Source organism: Corylus avellana, chromosome ca10, assembly GCF_901000735.1.
Source record: "Corylus avellana chromosome ca10, CavTom2PMs-1.0".
NCBI lineage: Eukaryota > Viridiplantae > Streptophyta > Magnoliopsida > Fagales > Betulaceae > Corylus > Corylus avellana.
The window spans coordinates 573,759-589,520 of record NC_081550.1 but is presented as its reverse complement, the minus strand read 5'-3'; the positions used below and the strand labels follow the sequence as shown (position 1 = coordinate 589,520).

General features: G+C 35.7%; 2 protein-coding genes and 1 non-coding gene across 5 annotated transcripts; all 3 read right to left on the bottom strand.

Moving 5' to 3' along the window:
• Positions 1 to 4,080: 4,080 nt before the first annotated feature.
• LOC132162737 (constitutive photomorphogenesis protein 10) lies at positions 4,081 to 8,334 on the bottom strand. 2 transcript variants are annotated; one of them, XM_059572963.1, is made up of 4 exons: positions 8,039 to 8,334; positions 6,024 to 6,097; positions 4,777 to 4,924; positions 4,081 to 4,449 (listed from the first exon to the last, which is right to left on the bottom strand). In XM_059572963.1, the coding sequence occupies exons 1-4, from the start codon at positions 8,244 to 8,246 to the stop codon at positions 4,349 to 4,351; spliced, it is 531 nt and encodes a 176-aa protein (XP_059428946.1). In that variant the 5' UTR covers positions 8,247 to 8,334; the 3' UTR covers positions 4,081 to 4,348. The 2 variants fall into 2 exon arrangements, with proteins under 2 accessions (XP_059428946.1, XP_059428947.1); XM_059572964.1 differs by having other exon boundaries at positions 4,081 to 4,446.
• A 27-nt stretch (positions 8,335 to 8,361) lies between these two features.
• TRNAM-CAU (transfer RNA methionine (anticodon CAU)) lies at positions 8,362 to 8,433 on the bottom strand. The gene has a single exon. It is a non-coding gene; the product is annotated as a tRNA-Met (tRNA).
• A 469-nt stretch (positions 8,434 to 8,902) lies between these two features.
• On the bottom strand, positions 8,903 to 14,279 carry LOC132164588 (glucan endo-1,3-beta-glucosidase 4). 2 transcript variants are annotated; one of them, XM_059575124.1, is made up of 6 exons: positions 14,186 to 14,279; positions 13,760 to 13,819; positions 11,635 to 11,765; positions 9,705 to 10,952; positions 9,422 to 9,449; positions 8,903 to 9,331 (listed from the first exon to the last, which is right to left on the bottom strand). In XM_059575124.1, the coding sequence occupies exons 3-6, from the start codon at positions 11,699 to 11,701 to the stop codon at positions 9,181 to 9,183; spliced, it is 1,494 nt and encodes a 497-aa protein (XP_059431107.1). In that variant the 5' UTR covers positions 11,702 to 11,765; positions 13,760 to 13,819; positions 14,186 to 14,279; the 3' UTR covers positions 8,903 to 9,180. The 2 variants fall into 2 exon arrangements, with proteins under 2 accessions (XP_059431107.1, XP_059431108.1); XM_059575125.1 differs by lacking the exon at positions 14,186 to 14,279 and adding an exon at positions 13,935 to 13,990.
• Between the last annotated feature and the right edge of the window lie 1,483 nt (positions 14,280 to 15,762).

Genomic DNA, 15,762 nt, shown 5'->3' with positions numbered 1-15,762 from the left:
ATAATTTTCCTTGCACAAAGGAGCTTTGATCTTTGTCTCTACTCTCCACCTTTTTAATTTTTATTTTTTAAGTTGGGATGAGGACATTTTGAAAAAAAAAAAAAAAAAAATCAGAATGGTCGAATTTCAACAATTTGGAAGTTTGGTTGGTCAAGTGTTACTTTTTAAATATTTGAAGTCAAAGTGCAAAAGGGTGGATAGTTCAAGGGGTAAAATGTATTTTTTCCTAATAATAATAATAATTTATCATTTTTGAAATCTCATTAAGATCTCATCAAATTCAACATCTCATACGAGTTTACGAGCAATCATCAATATATTTTAAAAATATGTCAATATATCAAGATTTAAATCTCGTTCTTTACTGCTTATTTAGAATTTTCTTGCTTCAGAAATCTCCTTCGGTTTTCTTTCTTCATAATAACTTTTATTTGCTATCAATATCTCGAAGCTATAACTATCCAAATGGGAATTAGTAATTATTGTGTTTGCTGAATTTTTCTTCCCCAGCCACAGGAATTGAGCTATTCAAAATGTCATTAGAACCCTTTAGACTGGAATACAGATATCCATGCTTACTTCCACATTGAAGCCGAGTATTCTAACTCTTGTAAAGAACATGTATGGCTACTATACTGCATTGGGCTGCTTAGAATGTTTATTGCCAGAATACAACAAGGTAAGGACTATATGCCTTGTCACAGTTTTGATGAGTAATGCTGTATGTGGAAATGCAATATCAAATCATGAACCATTTTCTGTTACATTGTCTCATCACTTGGGAGTTTTGTTGTTTTGTTTATTCCTTATTAGATGTGTTATGGGTGTTCCCATTATCACTATGTCAAATCTTCTTTATTGAAGATTTGGTAGAAAGAAGCTGGGGCTTCTTGTTAATTACCTTTATGCTTGAGCATCTATAGTGTTTTGTAATGCATTGGAAATACTATAGATGACATTTGATGTTGGTTATATTTAGGGCTTCTGATGTAGGTGTTTTTTTGTGTTTTTTTTTTTTAGATTTTCCCTAAACATAAGGAAGGGAATGGGTTATAGGGATATTGACAAAGCAATGATCAATATATTTTAGATCTCAATTAGGGACGAAACTAACCACTTATCATTTTCGAGATCTCATTTAGATGTCATCAAATTCAACACTTCAAATGAATTTACAAAGTAATTATTTTAAAAATATGTCAATATATCCAGATTTAGATCCCTGTTAGGGACGATACTACAAATTTAACTTTGTAGAGCTAAATTTTAAAAACTCAAAGATTAACATTAAGAAAAAAAGAGACCATAATTGCCATTATACGATTCAAGATTTCATATTAAGAGGAGGTCGAAAGTTTCCTTTGTATATGTAAAATTTTCATTCTATAGTAATGGTAGATGATGTGTCTTTCTTCTCTGGGTTGGTGGTAAAATTAAAGGGGCACCCTAACTATGCATTACAAAATGCTACTTTTTTTGCACGAAAACATACGTCGAAATCTAATTTTCATTGCTTCTTATAGGCACTTCAAAAAATTGCTCCACCGCAAAGCACTTACATAGTTGCCATAGGGGTCCTTTGCCAATTCAACAAAACTAGTCGTTGCTGCTTCAATTAGGAATCACTTAACCTATGGGAAAAGAATCAATTTCTAAAGCTTACATTATAAAATGTGGTCGAGCCAATAACACTGTATCAAACTTACATATGCATAAGAGAGCCATGGACATGTACAAGAGAAGTTAACAGAACAAGTGTTACCAAATACCAATTCACAGGCAACCAGGGTTTGATACCATGTTAGGAAGTTGGCCAAAAACATATATCAAGCTCACAAACAACACCAACACCAACCTCAAAAGTTTGACTGTCTCTAAAGCCACGGGGATACATCAAGCATAAAGGTAATTGACAAGAAGCCCCAGCATCTTTCTACCAAATCTTCAATAAAGAATATCTGACATAGTAATAATGGGAACACCCATAAAACATCTAATAAAGAATAAACAAAACAACAAAACTCCCAAGTGATGGGACAATGTAACAGAAAATGGTTCATGATTTGATATTGCATTTCCATATACAGCACTATTCATCAAAACTGTCGACAAGGCATATAGTCCTTACCTAGTTGTATTTTGACAATAGACACTTTAAGCAGCTCAATGCAATATAGTAGCCATACATGTTCTTTACTAGAGTTAGAATACCCGGCTTCAGTGCGGAAGTAAGCATGGATATCTATATTCCAGTCTAAATAATGACATTTTGAACAGCTCAATTCCTATGGCTCGGGAAGAAAAATTCAGCAAACACAATAATTACTAATTCTCATTTGGATAGTTACAGCTTCGAGATATTGATAGCAAAGAAAAGTTATTATGAAGAAAGAAAACCGAAGCAATGAGATTTTTGAAGCAAGAAAATTCTAAATAAGCAAAAAAGAAAAAGATCTAAATCTTGATATATTGACATATTTTTAAAATATATTGATGATTGCTTTGTAAACTCATATGAGATGTTGAATTTGATGAGATCTTAATGAGATCTCAAAAATGATGAATTATTATTATTATTAGGGAAAAATACATTTTACCCCTGAACTATCAACTCATTTGCACTTTAACCTCCAATGTTTAAAAAGTGACACTTGACCTCCTAAACTTCCAAATTGTTGCAATTCGACCATTCTGACTTTTTTTCTTCCCAAAATGCCCCCATACCAAGTTAACAAAAAAATTAAAAAAATTAAGGGGTGTCCGGTTTGGGTGGCTTAGCCCAACTGGGGTGGTCGGCCACCCCTTAATTTTAAAAAAAAAATTAAATTTTTTTTTAAACTTGGAATGAGGGCATTTTGGAAAAAAAAAAAAAAGTTAGAATGGTCGAATTGCAACAATTTGGAAGTTAGGGGGTCAAGTGTCACTTTTAAAACATTTAAGGTCAAAGTACAAAACTACAAATGAGTAGATAGTTCAGTGGTAAAATGTATTTTTCCTTTATTATTATTATTATTATATTTATTATTATGAAGAGCTCACTAACCCTACTCAACAACTTATAGCCAAAAGAATCTACTCGAATCATGGTAAATATGGTCTCATTGTTTCCCCTACTAAGTAATTATGGTCCCCTGAACTTCCACTCGATTTTACAAACCCCTGAACTTCCAAATCTCTCATTTTGGACTCCTGAACTTTCAATTACGCTCAATGTGGACCCCTTAGTCAGATTTTAAACGTTACATGATGTTTATACCATTGACTTTTCTATAAAATTTCAACTTCCAAAACGTTTTTTTTTTTTGTTTTAAAAAAAAAATTAAAATCAAGGACATTTTGGTCCTTTTTTGTATTTTTAACGGCTAAAATTAACGGAAGGGTTCTAATTGAGAGTAATTAAAAGTTAAGGGGTCCAAAATAAGAGATTTAAAGTTCAATGGAGTTTGTAAAATCGAGTAGAAGTTCAAGGGGTCAAAGTGAAGTTTTCCTAATTAAATCTTAGCAGCAAAGGAAAGACCTTGTTTTGTGAGCAGATCTCTGCAGGAGGTTGAGCCCTTGCATGTTTGATCCAGTATGATCAAAACTTGGCCTTTAGTGACGCTGGATTGTTGTCTCCAAATAGCAGTGGTCTTAAGGAAATCCTCAAAGAGGTTGGTGCTCTTTCTTGCCCTTTTTGATATATATATTTGAAGAATTGGAAAAATTGTATCAATAACTTACAGGTCAATATGTGGAAACCACATCATGGAACTGAAACCAGTTCCATCTCTTCTACATATAATTTTAAAGTTTTCACAACATATGTATTAGTCGATAATGGCATTCATAGTTTCATTGGAGTTTGAAAGATTACACCATTTTGATTTTCTGTCAAATTAGCTGGATGGAAAATTTTTTGAAGAGGACCCTCTTACTGTTTGTAGTACGAATTTGACTCAAAGAATGATCTGGTGATGGTAGCGTTAACATTAAGGAAAGGCGAAGAATAGCCTGAAGTCAAGGAATTGCTTTGAACCCCAAGGAGTGATTTGATAAAAGGTCAAAACTCATGGACCGATACAGTATTTTTTTCCTACGAAGAATCACCAACCAACCATTATATTAAGACATATACTCTTAAAAAGGGTTTTTCACAGTCCATGTTGCATGCCATTCAGTGTGCCTCTTTAAGCCATTTTCAAACATTCTGGATCTTCAGAAGCTTAGAATAATATGTTTAGCAGGTTGCCATGTGAAATTTGCAAACATTTTTTCCTTCTTCTTCAGCCAGAACTTTTGACCTATCCATGAATTAAGATGTTAGAAATATATCTGCCATTCGAAGGGCACTTCATCAGATGCAGCAGAGTCACTTGGCAAAGCGCCTTGTCCACTCTGCAGCAAGTTCATCATGTTTAGCTCTATCTGCCAAGTACAATCGAGCAATGCCAGGGATCAGCGGATTATCTGCTGCAACGAGAAAATTCATACATTCAGTACAATAAACACACATCTACTTCCCAAGTGTTATTTGGTGACATCTTAGTTCTCAAACGGGCTATGAAGGTGTCAGCATCGCTACGATTTGAGAAGTGAAAAGGCCAACTTTAATGTGTTTTATGTTGCAAGGAAGATTGGTTATTGGCTAGTGTCGTTTGGTGAGGTGCAAGGGTTGTGCATCACAGATCCAAAACCCTCAACCCCCTTTCCCACCATACAAATACAGATTAAGATATTTAAATATCTTTAGAATATTCATTGAAATATGAATGCCCAATAGAAATCCTAAGAACTTACAGGGGTCAGGATTTGTGAAAAATGATCTGATTGCAAGTAGCACCTTCGTGACTGTAAGAGCTGGACTCCAACTATCCTTTAAGATGTCTAAACTCAAATTACCAGCAGTATCAACATTGCAGTGGTACATTCGAGTTTTGAACACTACCTGCAAACATAACGTTATAAAGAAAGCAGATTGGAGTAAACAATGGACTTTTTTTTTTTGTTCCTTTTTGCCAGCTAATAAACAATGGACATCAAAGCATAACAAGGAGTTGATGATTCCCACAAGCGCTAATACAACACATCTGCATTTATTTTGCATAATTCTTTTTTTTTTTTTTTTTTTCAGAAATTCAATATTCATTTGTTATCAATCTATGGATTTTTGTACTAAACCTTAGATCTCTCTGAATCATAAGACTGGCTTCTAACATTAACTAAGATGCTTAGTTATAAGTTATCGTGGCATAATATACTAGAACTCAAATAGTGAATATTTGATTATGAGTTTTGGATGATCCGTGTATGTTCACACATGCAAACGTAATAATGCAGAGCACCCACCTTATGAACAACAGTATGTACTATCATTTTACACCTGTAAAGTATCTATAAAGCTTCAATTTACATTAAAAAAAATGTTCTTCTAGGTCAATGAGCTTCAGCTCAAAAGAGATCTCCTCTCCTTATAAGAACAAGGAGGAAGATGACATTGTAGGTTCAAAACCCAATGGGCATGCGGGGTAACTTACAAACCAAAAGAAAACCATTTTTTTTTTTTTTTTTTTTTAAAAAAGGTTCTTCCAGATACTTACCTACCCCTATGTTTTAATCCTTAGGCTTATTGTTGCATCAAGATTACTGTTTGTTATGTTTCCAAAAGTTCCCGTGCTTTTTTTCTTAAATTCACATACCATTCCCATTGCATTCTCAAGATGGTTATAAAATTTTGTAACTCCTTCCATTTCCATATTTTGGCCATAAAATATGTATATGATTTTTGGAAAAAAAAAAACAAAAAACAGTGCTTTAGAATTTCAATTTATCTCATGTTCACCAACTTTAAACGGTAAAATTGCCACAAGAACCATGCTGGCCCAAATGGGGGTGGGGATGATATAAGATATACTGTGATATGCTTATAAAATATGTATTCTGATGTTCAAGATGACATACTACAAATTGTCCAATCCTATTAGATAAACAAGAGATTACAGATCGACTTAAGATTTTTTTCAAAAAATCAACGTAATTCAACATACCTTCGGAGGGTTGAAAGGATAATCACTTGGAAATGTTATGTCTAGGAAATATATACCGCCTTCATATGGTGTTCCTAAAAAAACATGGACACAAAAAAATTGGTCAGTATGGTCAAGTCAGTCATGTGAATGACAAAACTATATTCCTCACAATCATTTTTGCTTGTATCTAGCATTACAACCATAAACCAACGGACTCGGAAACATGGGAAAATTCAATCATATTCATTTGAACAGTTCATTCAGGTTATAAAACAAGAAACCAGCACTAAATGGAATCCAACTCAAAATAACAGGGGGGTTGGTGTGTGTGCTCGTGGGTGCTGTGGGGAGGAAGAACCCACAAGGAGACTGGCCTGACATGTTTGTTGACTCTAATAAACCTTTTTATCAGTATTCTCTATTTCCCTAAACAGGACCTTGACAACACATGCAAGAGAACAAAGAAAAAGGAACCAAAGCTATGAGAAACAAAAGCAAATACATTTATTTGGGGTGTGGCTAGGAAATGAATAGTACCTTCTCGCCACCCTTGAGCTGCTTTTTCAATATTGAAATTATATAAAGCTAGGTTGCTTACTGAGTGATCTCTGTTCTAAGCAACCCAAAGAAAGTGTATCTTGTATGGTATGTAAGATCAAACTTCAGAGGACACACTAATAACATCATTGAAAACTTTGTACTCACACACTTGCCAATTACAACCTTCTTTGGCATGGTTCTATTCTTCAAATGATGTGAAATAACAAAAGAAGTAAAACATTCTCAACAATCAACAAATGATACAAACTAAAGGGAAAAAATTCAAACAGCTAGGCAGCAAACAATTATATTTTCTACCTCAGTTTCATAAGCAATCAAATGTACCTTTATCCCACCACCTCAAAGCTAATACTAACAGCTAAAAGATAATCAAATAGCAAGGAATTGAGCAAGACCATGAACTGTTTTTCTACAAGCACAAGATCACTTTCATAATTAGAGGGGGAAGAGGGCTAGCAAAAGATTGAGAGACTATTAATTATTGAATGAAACAGATTCAACCAAAAACTTAGAGAATGAGAGCCATATTCAAGAAACCAAGCATGAAAGCCACTTCATCACCAATACCTCTCTCAGAGTTATGAAATTGAAGCTTAAACCAAGGCAGTGGGTAGTTTTAATCTAATTCTCAAAATAAGTAAACTCAAATCACAAGATTGAGCTGAATACCAGAATTTGACCACCAGTCCCATTACTCAAAACCATAAAGACTCGAGCTTAAATTGATAAAGCAGGTTTAAGCCAGCACTCAAACGATATGGAAACCCAAGTTATGGCCGAAGACGAGAACCATTACTCAAAATCATCAAAATTTAAGCTTAAATTGAAAAAGCAAGTCTAAGCCAACACTCAAACGATATGGAAACCCAAGTTATGGCTGAAGCCGAGAAACATCACACAAAATCATCAAAATTCAAGCTTATATTGCTAAAGCAAGTTTAGGCTAACATTCAAACGATATGAAAACCCAAGTTATGGCTGAAGAAGAGAACTTCATTACCATTTACCAAAACCCTTAACTCATCACTATCGAAATTCAACCTTAAATTCAACCCTTAACTCATCACTATCGAAATTCAACCTTAAATTGAGAAAGTGAGCAAATTTAAGCTAAAACTAGAACAACAAAGTAAACCCAAATCATAACTCATCACTATCGAAACCAGAAGTCTAAAATTCATCAAAACCAAAGCTCAAGAATTGAGAAGGTAGGTCCAAGCTAAAACTCAAAACAAAAAGCAAACACAACTTTACCATTACCCCGAATCCACAAATATCAAGTTTAGATTAAGCAAAGTGGGTAAATTCTTAAGCAAGAACTCAAAACAAACTAAACCCCGAACCGCATAAATTGAACCTGAAAACGAAACTTCATCACAAACCCATCACTCAGAAACCCAGGAACAACTCAGTGAAAAACATAACAAGCCGAATAGTACTCAAGCCAGTAAGAAGAAGGAAGTGGGGGGAACCTTGGGGGCCGACGATGGTAGCAACCCAGTGGTAGAGATTGTCGCCCTTGGGCCCAGCGGAGCAGTCAGGAGGTGGGTCCATGTTCAGCTCCGCCATTTCTCTCTGGATCCTCTTCCCAGATGCTGACACTGCCCATGATGATGTTTTTGTTGCTGTTGATGCTGATGATGATCTCCCTCCTCTTCCTCCTCCTGACATCATCATCATCAGAGAGCGAACCAGAAAACGGATAGAAAGAAAGACAAATGCAAAAACGCACCGTTTTGTGCCCAGAGAAGAAGGGTGCCAAAAAGAGGGTGGAAGGTCGGAAGCTACTCTAATATATCAGAGCCAGGTTTCGATCCTGGGACCTGTGGGTTATGGGCCCACCACGCTTCCGCTGCGCCACTCTGATTTGATGACAACGTAAGGATAAAATTACTATCTATTCGTATTCTAATGCAAACCTTCTTTCACCTAATAATTTAATAATTTATCAATGAAAATATTAAAACAAAAGGTAGAATATTGATAAATTCATTTGTCCAATGTATTTAAAACATTTTACTTCTCTTCTTCAATTGGTCGATATTGTCAAATCCTTCAAAAATACATATAACAATCTTGATTAGATAATAAAGATTCATACCGATCTTAAGATTTAATTGAATTTAGTATAATATTTTTTCTAGAACATTGACATGTGCACTTGAATTTTGATCAAGATGTGGCCACAAGCAATCATTATTTTTACATAATAAAGTTTTCACATTCTATTAAACTGACATCTGTTTTAGAAGCAAGTAATTCTCACGTGCATTTTTAATAGATCATGTGACTTAAAAAATAATGTGCCGTAAGCATAATAGACGGATTGAAAGAAAAAAAGAAAAAAGGTAAACTTTGTCCTATTTTGAAGGAATCTTAATTGCATTTTAGTCAACTACAATCTATTCACCACTTCCTACAAAGTATAATAACAAACAAAGGTGGAGGAAAAAAGGAAAACCAGAGAAACAAAATTGATGAACAATGATCGAGACACGAGCATTTCATCTATGTCACTGAGCCTGTCCAGTTCCTTTCGAATTTCATCAAATTACAATCTCAACAGTGCTGCTTTAACCCCTCAATATGGTAGAAAACTGGAAGGATCTCCAAGTCAAAGCAACAGTAGAGCAAAAAATGTTGCAGATATCAGATGCTGAAGCTTTGGAACCTGCGGAATTGAACTCGAACTCCCATCAATGGGGTTTGTTGCAGGTCCAAGTGCTACTGCAGGCGTAAGTCCCCCACTTGTGCCGGAATTAGAACTGTTTCAGAAGATCACATGTTTAGAGCCAAGACCCTAAAAATATTAACTTTTTTTTTTTTTCTGGGAGTAAATTGATTCAGATTCTCACCTTCCTGAAAATTTACAGGATCCATAACCTGCAAGGTGGTATCCACCAACAAAATCAAGGAACAAAAAAATTAGAAAGAGAAGATGGAAGATGAATACATAGTTCAAGCCTCCAAGAAGACTACTATCCAAGTTTGCAGGCATTGCCACCAACAGGCATCATTATAATAATCTTTACATCAGTTAATGGTAAACACTGTTTACTTCATTACATCAGATGAATCTGGAAAGATTTCCTAGATACATGCATAAAATTAACACAGAGAATGGTTTTGAGAACTCACTGGGATCCTTTGTGGTGGTCATAGCTGTACCACTAAAATCACATGTTCCACCAACACTACGCTTCTTTTGATAATAATCATTATAAGCAAAAGAAGCATGGTTTTCAAGAGTATCAGGGTTATAACATGGCTGGCCTGACTGAATGGCAGAGCAGTTAGCTTGGCCTGGCCCACAAGCCCAGTTTAGGCCATCTCGCAACGCATCGGAATCTGCACCAGATTTCACCACACAGAAAACCACAGAAGAATTTTCTGTAATTTGGTCAGAAGTACTGAAACTCAAAGGATAAACAGCCGTCTCATTAGCGAAAAACACACCCCAGTTTTTTTCTGACACTGGCCCAGGCCTCTTATCTTCATTGAACAATTCATAAATATAGGTGTTAATAGGAATACTTGGCTGACTTGGTGGACCTGAATTATTTAGAACTCGCTGGATCAGATTATCAATGTAGGTCTCAGCATTTTCTGCAGTTGCATCAGGCTCACTTGCTCCACCTAACCATGGCCAGCCAGTCTCCGTCACGACAATAGGGATTCCCGAAAAATTAAAAGCATCTATAGAATAATAGGCAGCATCCACCATAGCATCAAACATGCTGCTATAGTGGAAAAGAGTGTTTGGGTCGACAATCTGCTTGACCGAGGGAAGCGGTCGGAAAAGAGCATAATCAATCGGGAAAATGCCATCCCCTTTAGTGTATCCATAATAAGGATAGGCATTTAACATGTAATATGAGTTTGTGTTTTTCAAAAACTGAAGGAGTTGGTAAATAGTAGAATTCCATGACGAATTAAAGGTGGCAGTGGAAGGAGGGAAAGGTCTAGGGATTATGTCCATGGATTGGGGAGTTGAAACTTTGACCTGAAAATTTAGGTTTGCAGCAACTAGGGCTTTATGAAGGTAATTCATAGCGGAAACTAAAACCGGGGCAGCATTAGGGATTGAGGTAAGAACCTCACTGCCGACTGCAATGGACGTAATATTGGTCGAAGGCAAGTAAGCTGCAACATTTTTATTAATCCAAGCTGCTGCTGCTGATGCAGATTCTCCAATCCCTAGCACTTGCTGATTTGTGACACCAACAATTACCTCAATCCCACTGTCAGACAGGGCTTTCAGCATGTGAGAATCAGTGTCATAAAGGCGCACATGAGTAATTTGATGGGCTTTGAGAATTGCAACAATATCTGAAGCTGGTGGCAGATTGGAAACATCGGTTCCAATATTTATCCCTACAAATGCACCTACAGGTTCACAGCTATGACTCAGTGACAAAAGACGATCTATGAGAAAGATAATAATATGACATTGTATTGAACTATCTCCAAGATTTAAATGGCCCTAACAGCTTCCGTATCTAACCCATCCCAACCTTTCCATTATCGTGAAGAACTACTGTATGATATTGTTTTTATGTCTGGAAATTTTGTTTGCCTTTATGAGATGTCTTTACTTTAGCAAGCCTTTCTCTCAACAACCTAATTAGACAAAAGGATATAAAATGCTTCATGAACGGCCTTCAAAACATCCCAAGACCATACCTTCTGAGGCATTACCTAAAGCAGAAGTCAAGTACAATTTCATATCATAGGTTTAGCTATTCCATTCTGAATTATCACAATTTGCTTTTACATTCATCCGTAACAATCCTAAGTGATGAACTTGCAAAAGAGATATACTGTGGCCATAACAATGACATTGGAGTTTACATAATCAAGAGCAAACACATAGACACAAACTGGGCAATGATAAATTAGTTTAGTCCTTTAAGATAGTCATCCTTACTGTTGATATCTGTATTCTTACTAGAAAGACAAGCTCCCAATTCTAAATCCAGATTGTGCTCATAATTTAATCCACATAATTCATTGTGTCTTGAATATGAAAACAGCTGTGGCAAAAGAGACCAGAACTGTATTAAATTACCTAAAGCATGGGTAAAAATGCCAACAACGAGCAAAAGCAGACTTCCAAGACATTTTTCAAGCAACATCCGATCCAAGAAAAAGTTAATCTAGCCTCCACTTCTGAGCCTCTCACTCTTAAGGAACTGCAAACTGCCAAATTCAGCAAGCACATACCAAATGCAATCAGACCCTAAATAGCCAACATACTTAAGAAAAAGCAAACATAAGGATAACATGGGGAGGGGGGGTGTGGGTGAATTAAAGAAACATTTAGCATGAACTAAAAATCATATTGGATTGAGAAGGCTTTGGTTCAAGGGGGAGGATAGCCGTGTAGTTTCATTTTCACATGTGAAAGGGGAGATTTCTTAGAATATTCTAGTGTAAGTGGTAAAGTTGGTTAAGTGGTCTGAATCTCACATCAAGTAGCAGTGACAACAATGATATTAGATATAACATTGTTAGTGAATCGCCCAATGACCCCAAATAACACTTAAGAGGGGGGGTGGGGGTGAATAGGAGTTTTCCAACAACAACTACAAGCACAATAACCAAAATCAAATAAAACAATAAAAATATCAAACAAATCAATTTGGTGACGAAGTGAAAACTTCTGAAGAACTCTTCAAAAGTAAAACCACTCCTAGAGCAGTCAACCCCAAGAAACTTATCCACCATAGAAGATTTCAAATTACAATCAATTATACTTACAAAACCTCTGTAGTAAACCTGAATTGTACCAAACAAACGACCTGTTTGTTTCCTACTGCAGTAGCTCCAGAACTCGAGCAAATCTTTTTTTTATCAAACTTTCTCTACAACCCGGAACTTTGGTGGCTGAAGGTCGTTTGTTTTTGTCTGTGTGGTTTAAACAAAGTCTAGGAGAGGTTTAAGAATGAAGGCATAATAAATCTAAGGTTCTCTTCAAGAGCACAAAATAACATCCAAAGGATCATCTGAAAATCGTGTATAAGGACGCCTATATTGACCCTAGGAAAAACTAAGGTTTTGGTGCAAGTCAGTTTCTGAAAAAACTCAGTTTAAAGCCACAACATTCAAATGGGTAAGTAAAGTGTTCTAACGTGTGCTAGGATTTCACGGTTTTCTCAATGGCAACGTTCGAACATGGTATGATCGGAGTTACGACCAAGCGTCTCGGATCTACCCCAATAAAGATCTTGTTCGAACCTTCTGTGAACAGCTTGCAACCGAGCTTCTATGTGGCTATTGTGAAACATCTCCGTTAGAATGAACTTTGAATGGTCTTGCGACCAAGGCTTTCGGGTAAACTTGTAAACACCTTGACTTCTTCATCATTCGGACTTGGTGTGATTGACCTTCTTGGGAACTTGAATTTCTAAAGTATGAAGACCTCTGTTCGAACTTCCAACAACCAACATATCTCAAGTCTTGAATTTCCTTGAAGATCAAGTTCGAACGGCTATCGACCATCTTGCAAACGGCGGCTTCAGTTCTTCAACTTTAGACACCAAATCATGTTTCAGCTTAATCAACTAAACCTAAACTTACAACCAACTTAGTTTTGACACTGAATTAGCCAGCATAAAACCTAACAGTTGGGCACAAACCTGAGAAAATACTTCCCAAGCTGTACATTCAACTCTCACAAACCCTAAACCCCAACACTAAACGACTATCGCATAAGCCAATAAAGGGACAGATTGCGAAACTCAATTGCAAGCAAATAAAAGTACAAATAACAAGGAATAAAAGCAGGAATGTACAACCTTTCGAGTAGATATTCCTACTCATAATTGTAAGAAACAAAGAGACAAGTTTTATACGTCCAAAGCTGAGCCTGAATAATCTAAAAACTAACAGTAACAAAATAACTGTAGTCTTTATATGCAAATCAGCCATTCAATATTTTAAGAAAGTAAAAATAAAAATCCAGTACCTCAAGGAAAACAAAAAGTACAAAACTAGAAATAAAACGCCTAAACTCAGAAAACCCAGGAGCACAATCCCCACCTTCCCCAAAAAAATCAAATTGAAAAGCACCCATATGTCAGCCAAAACCCAAAACCCATCCATTATCAAAGAAGCCAGAAACCAAAAGAAAAAAAGGAAGAAGAAAAACTGAACTCAGATGTAGAAATGAAGACTGAACAGTGAAAGAGTACCTGATCCAACTTGCCCAGCTGAAGGGACTGAGTTATCTACACTGTACCGCTTCCAAAGAACTAACAAAACAAAACCCCACAGAAACACAAAGAAAGTTAAATGCTTGAGACACAGAACCAAGTGCCTAGAACAAGGAATCTAAGAAAGAAAATAGAAAGATTATCAAAGCCCCACCGAGTTAAAAGACCTATTCCTTAAATGTGGAAGCCAGAACACCGCAAAAAAAAAAAAAAAAAACAAACAAACTTACTTCGAGAGCTATACAAACCCTTTTTGGGAAAAAAATAATAATTCTAACAGTGATAAAACTATACCCCACTTTACCAATTATATTTTAAAACAAACATAACTCAGATTTAACAAATACTAATGAAAGGTTACAGAGGAGACCCAAAAAAAACAGAAGGCGACAGAGATGAAGAAACCTCCAATGGCAGCTTCTCTGTTAATCTGACCAACTGAGTGTTACAGTAAACAGACAGATACAGACAGAGTCCTATTTTATTGTTGTTGACTGTTTTCTTTTTCTTTTTTTGCAAATTTGTTTAAAAAGTATGGATGCTTGAATCTTGGTGGCACGCATCGACATTATCGCTTGTACTTATTATATATTTTTTAATATTTATTTACATGATATTATTATATAGGTACCATGCAAGAGGCCCTTTTGGTGATTTTCCCTCCAAAAGTCATATTTGTGAGCTTGAAGGAGTTGAAAAGTCATGGCCTCGTGAGAACGGTTCTAATCAGGTTTTAGATGAAAGTCGAAAGATATCGAAAAGGTTACACTTCATAATTAGTTCAATTATTATTTGGGATTTTTAACTTAAAACAGCCATGACTCTAAGTTGTGGCGGGCTTTTCTTATTGGGTTTTCGAGGCCCAGTACAAACCTTTTTTTTTTTTGGTAAACCCAATACAAACGATTAGAAATATGCTATAATGCTATAAAAATGACCCCACAAAATCAAACATTGGGAGGAAGTTGATCTTCTATTGGTTCATAGATAGTAATGTAGTTGGCTCTGGAAAAAAATGGTAACCAATTTGGAGTCAACTCTTTCTATGGTTTGATCTTTTGTGTATTTGACACATGGAGTGTGTCATTATATTGTTTATATGAATTCTAAGTATGATTTTATTAATATGTGTGACATCAGTATAAAATAATTTGTTTTCACAATTGAGCTTTCATGATGTAATATTTTGCTCTTAAGCTTCTTTGCAGAACTTGGTGGATCTGGATCCTCTTCATTTCAATGAAAAACCATTTTATAATCCAAAATTCTATATTAAATTTCATAATATCTAACGGTGTATATGCTACGTACGGTGACATGATATTTTAAATTAACACTGTGTACACAATTAGATGTTATAAAATCTAATATGAATTATAAAATTGTTCCCTCAACATCAGTTAAGATTGAGAAGATCCTATTTTGAAGACGGTGACTTGGTTGGAGGCCGGACGAAGGTGGGTCAAGAAAAAGAAAACCTTTTTCTTTTGGCTGCCAAAAGAAAAACATATTTTACACTAAACCCACAAAAGTGGCGAGCAGGGTATCATAAATCATCTCAATTTAACAAATATGGGTCCCAAATGAAATACCGAGGAGAGAATCAAATTGAACAGAGAGCACAAAATAAGCATAGATGCTGCTTGGTTGTAAAGTGAAATTTTGTGGATACAAAACGTCAAAAGTTATTTCCTCTTTATGCAACGCCTTTTACTCGGGCAACAAAGATCCCCCCGATTCCCTCCCCCTCTCTCAGAAATACAAAACAATCAAAAGAAACAGTAGTATCGACTATCGAGCGTCCTATCAGGCAGACAAAACGATTGTTTGGTAGCTCTCATGCGTACTGACCGGCGAAACTATAAAATACTTTTTCTCTTATCAAACGACGCTGACAAAGAATAAAAAATAAAATAAAAAAAGAGGAACTGGATCCGGATTTCTAGTGGTGAAAATCCAACAAAAAGGCTTATTTGTTGATC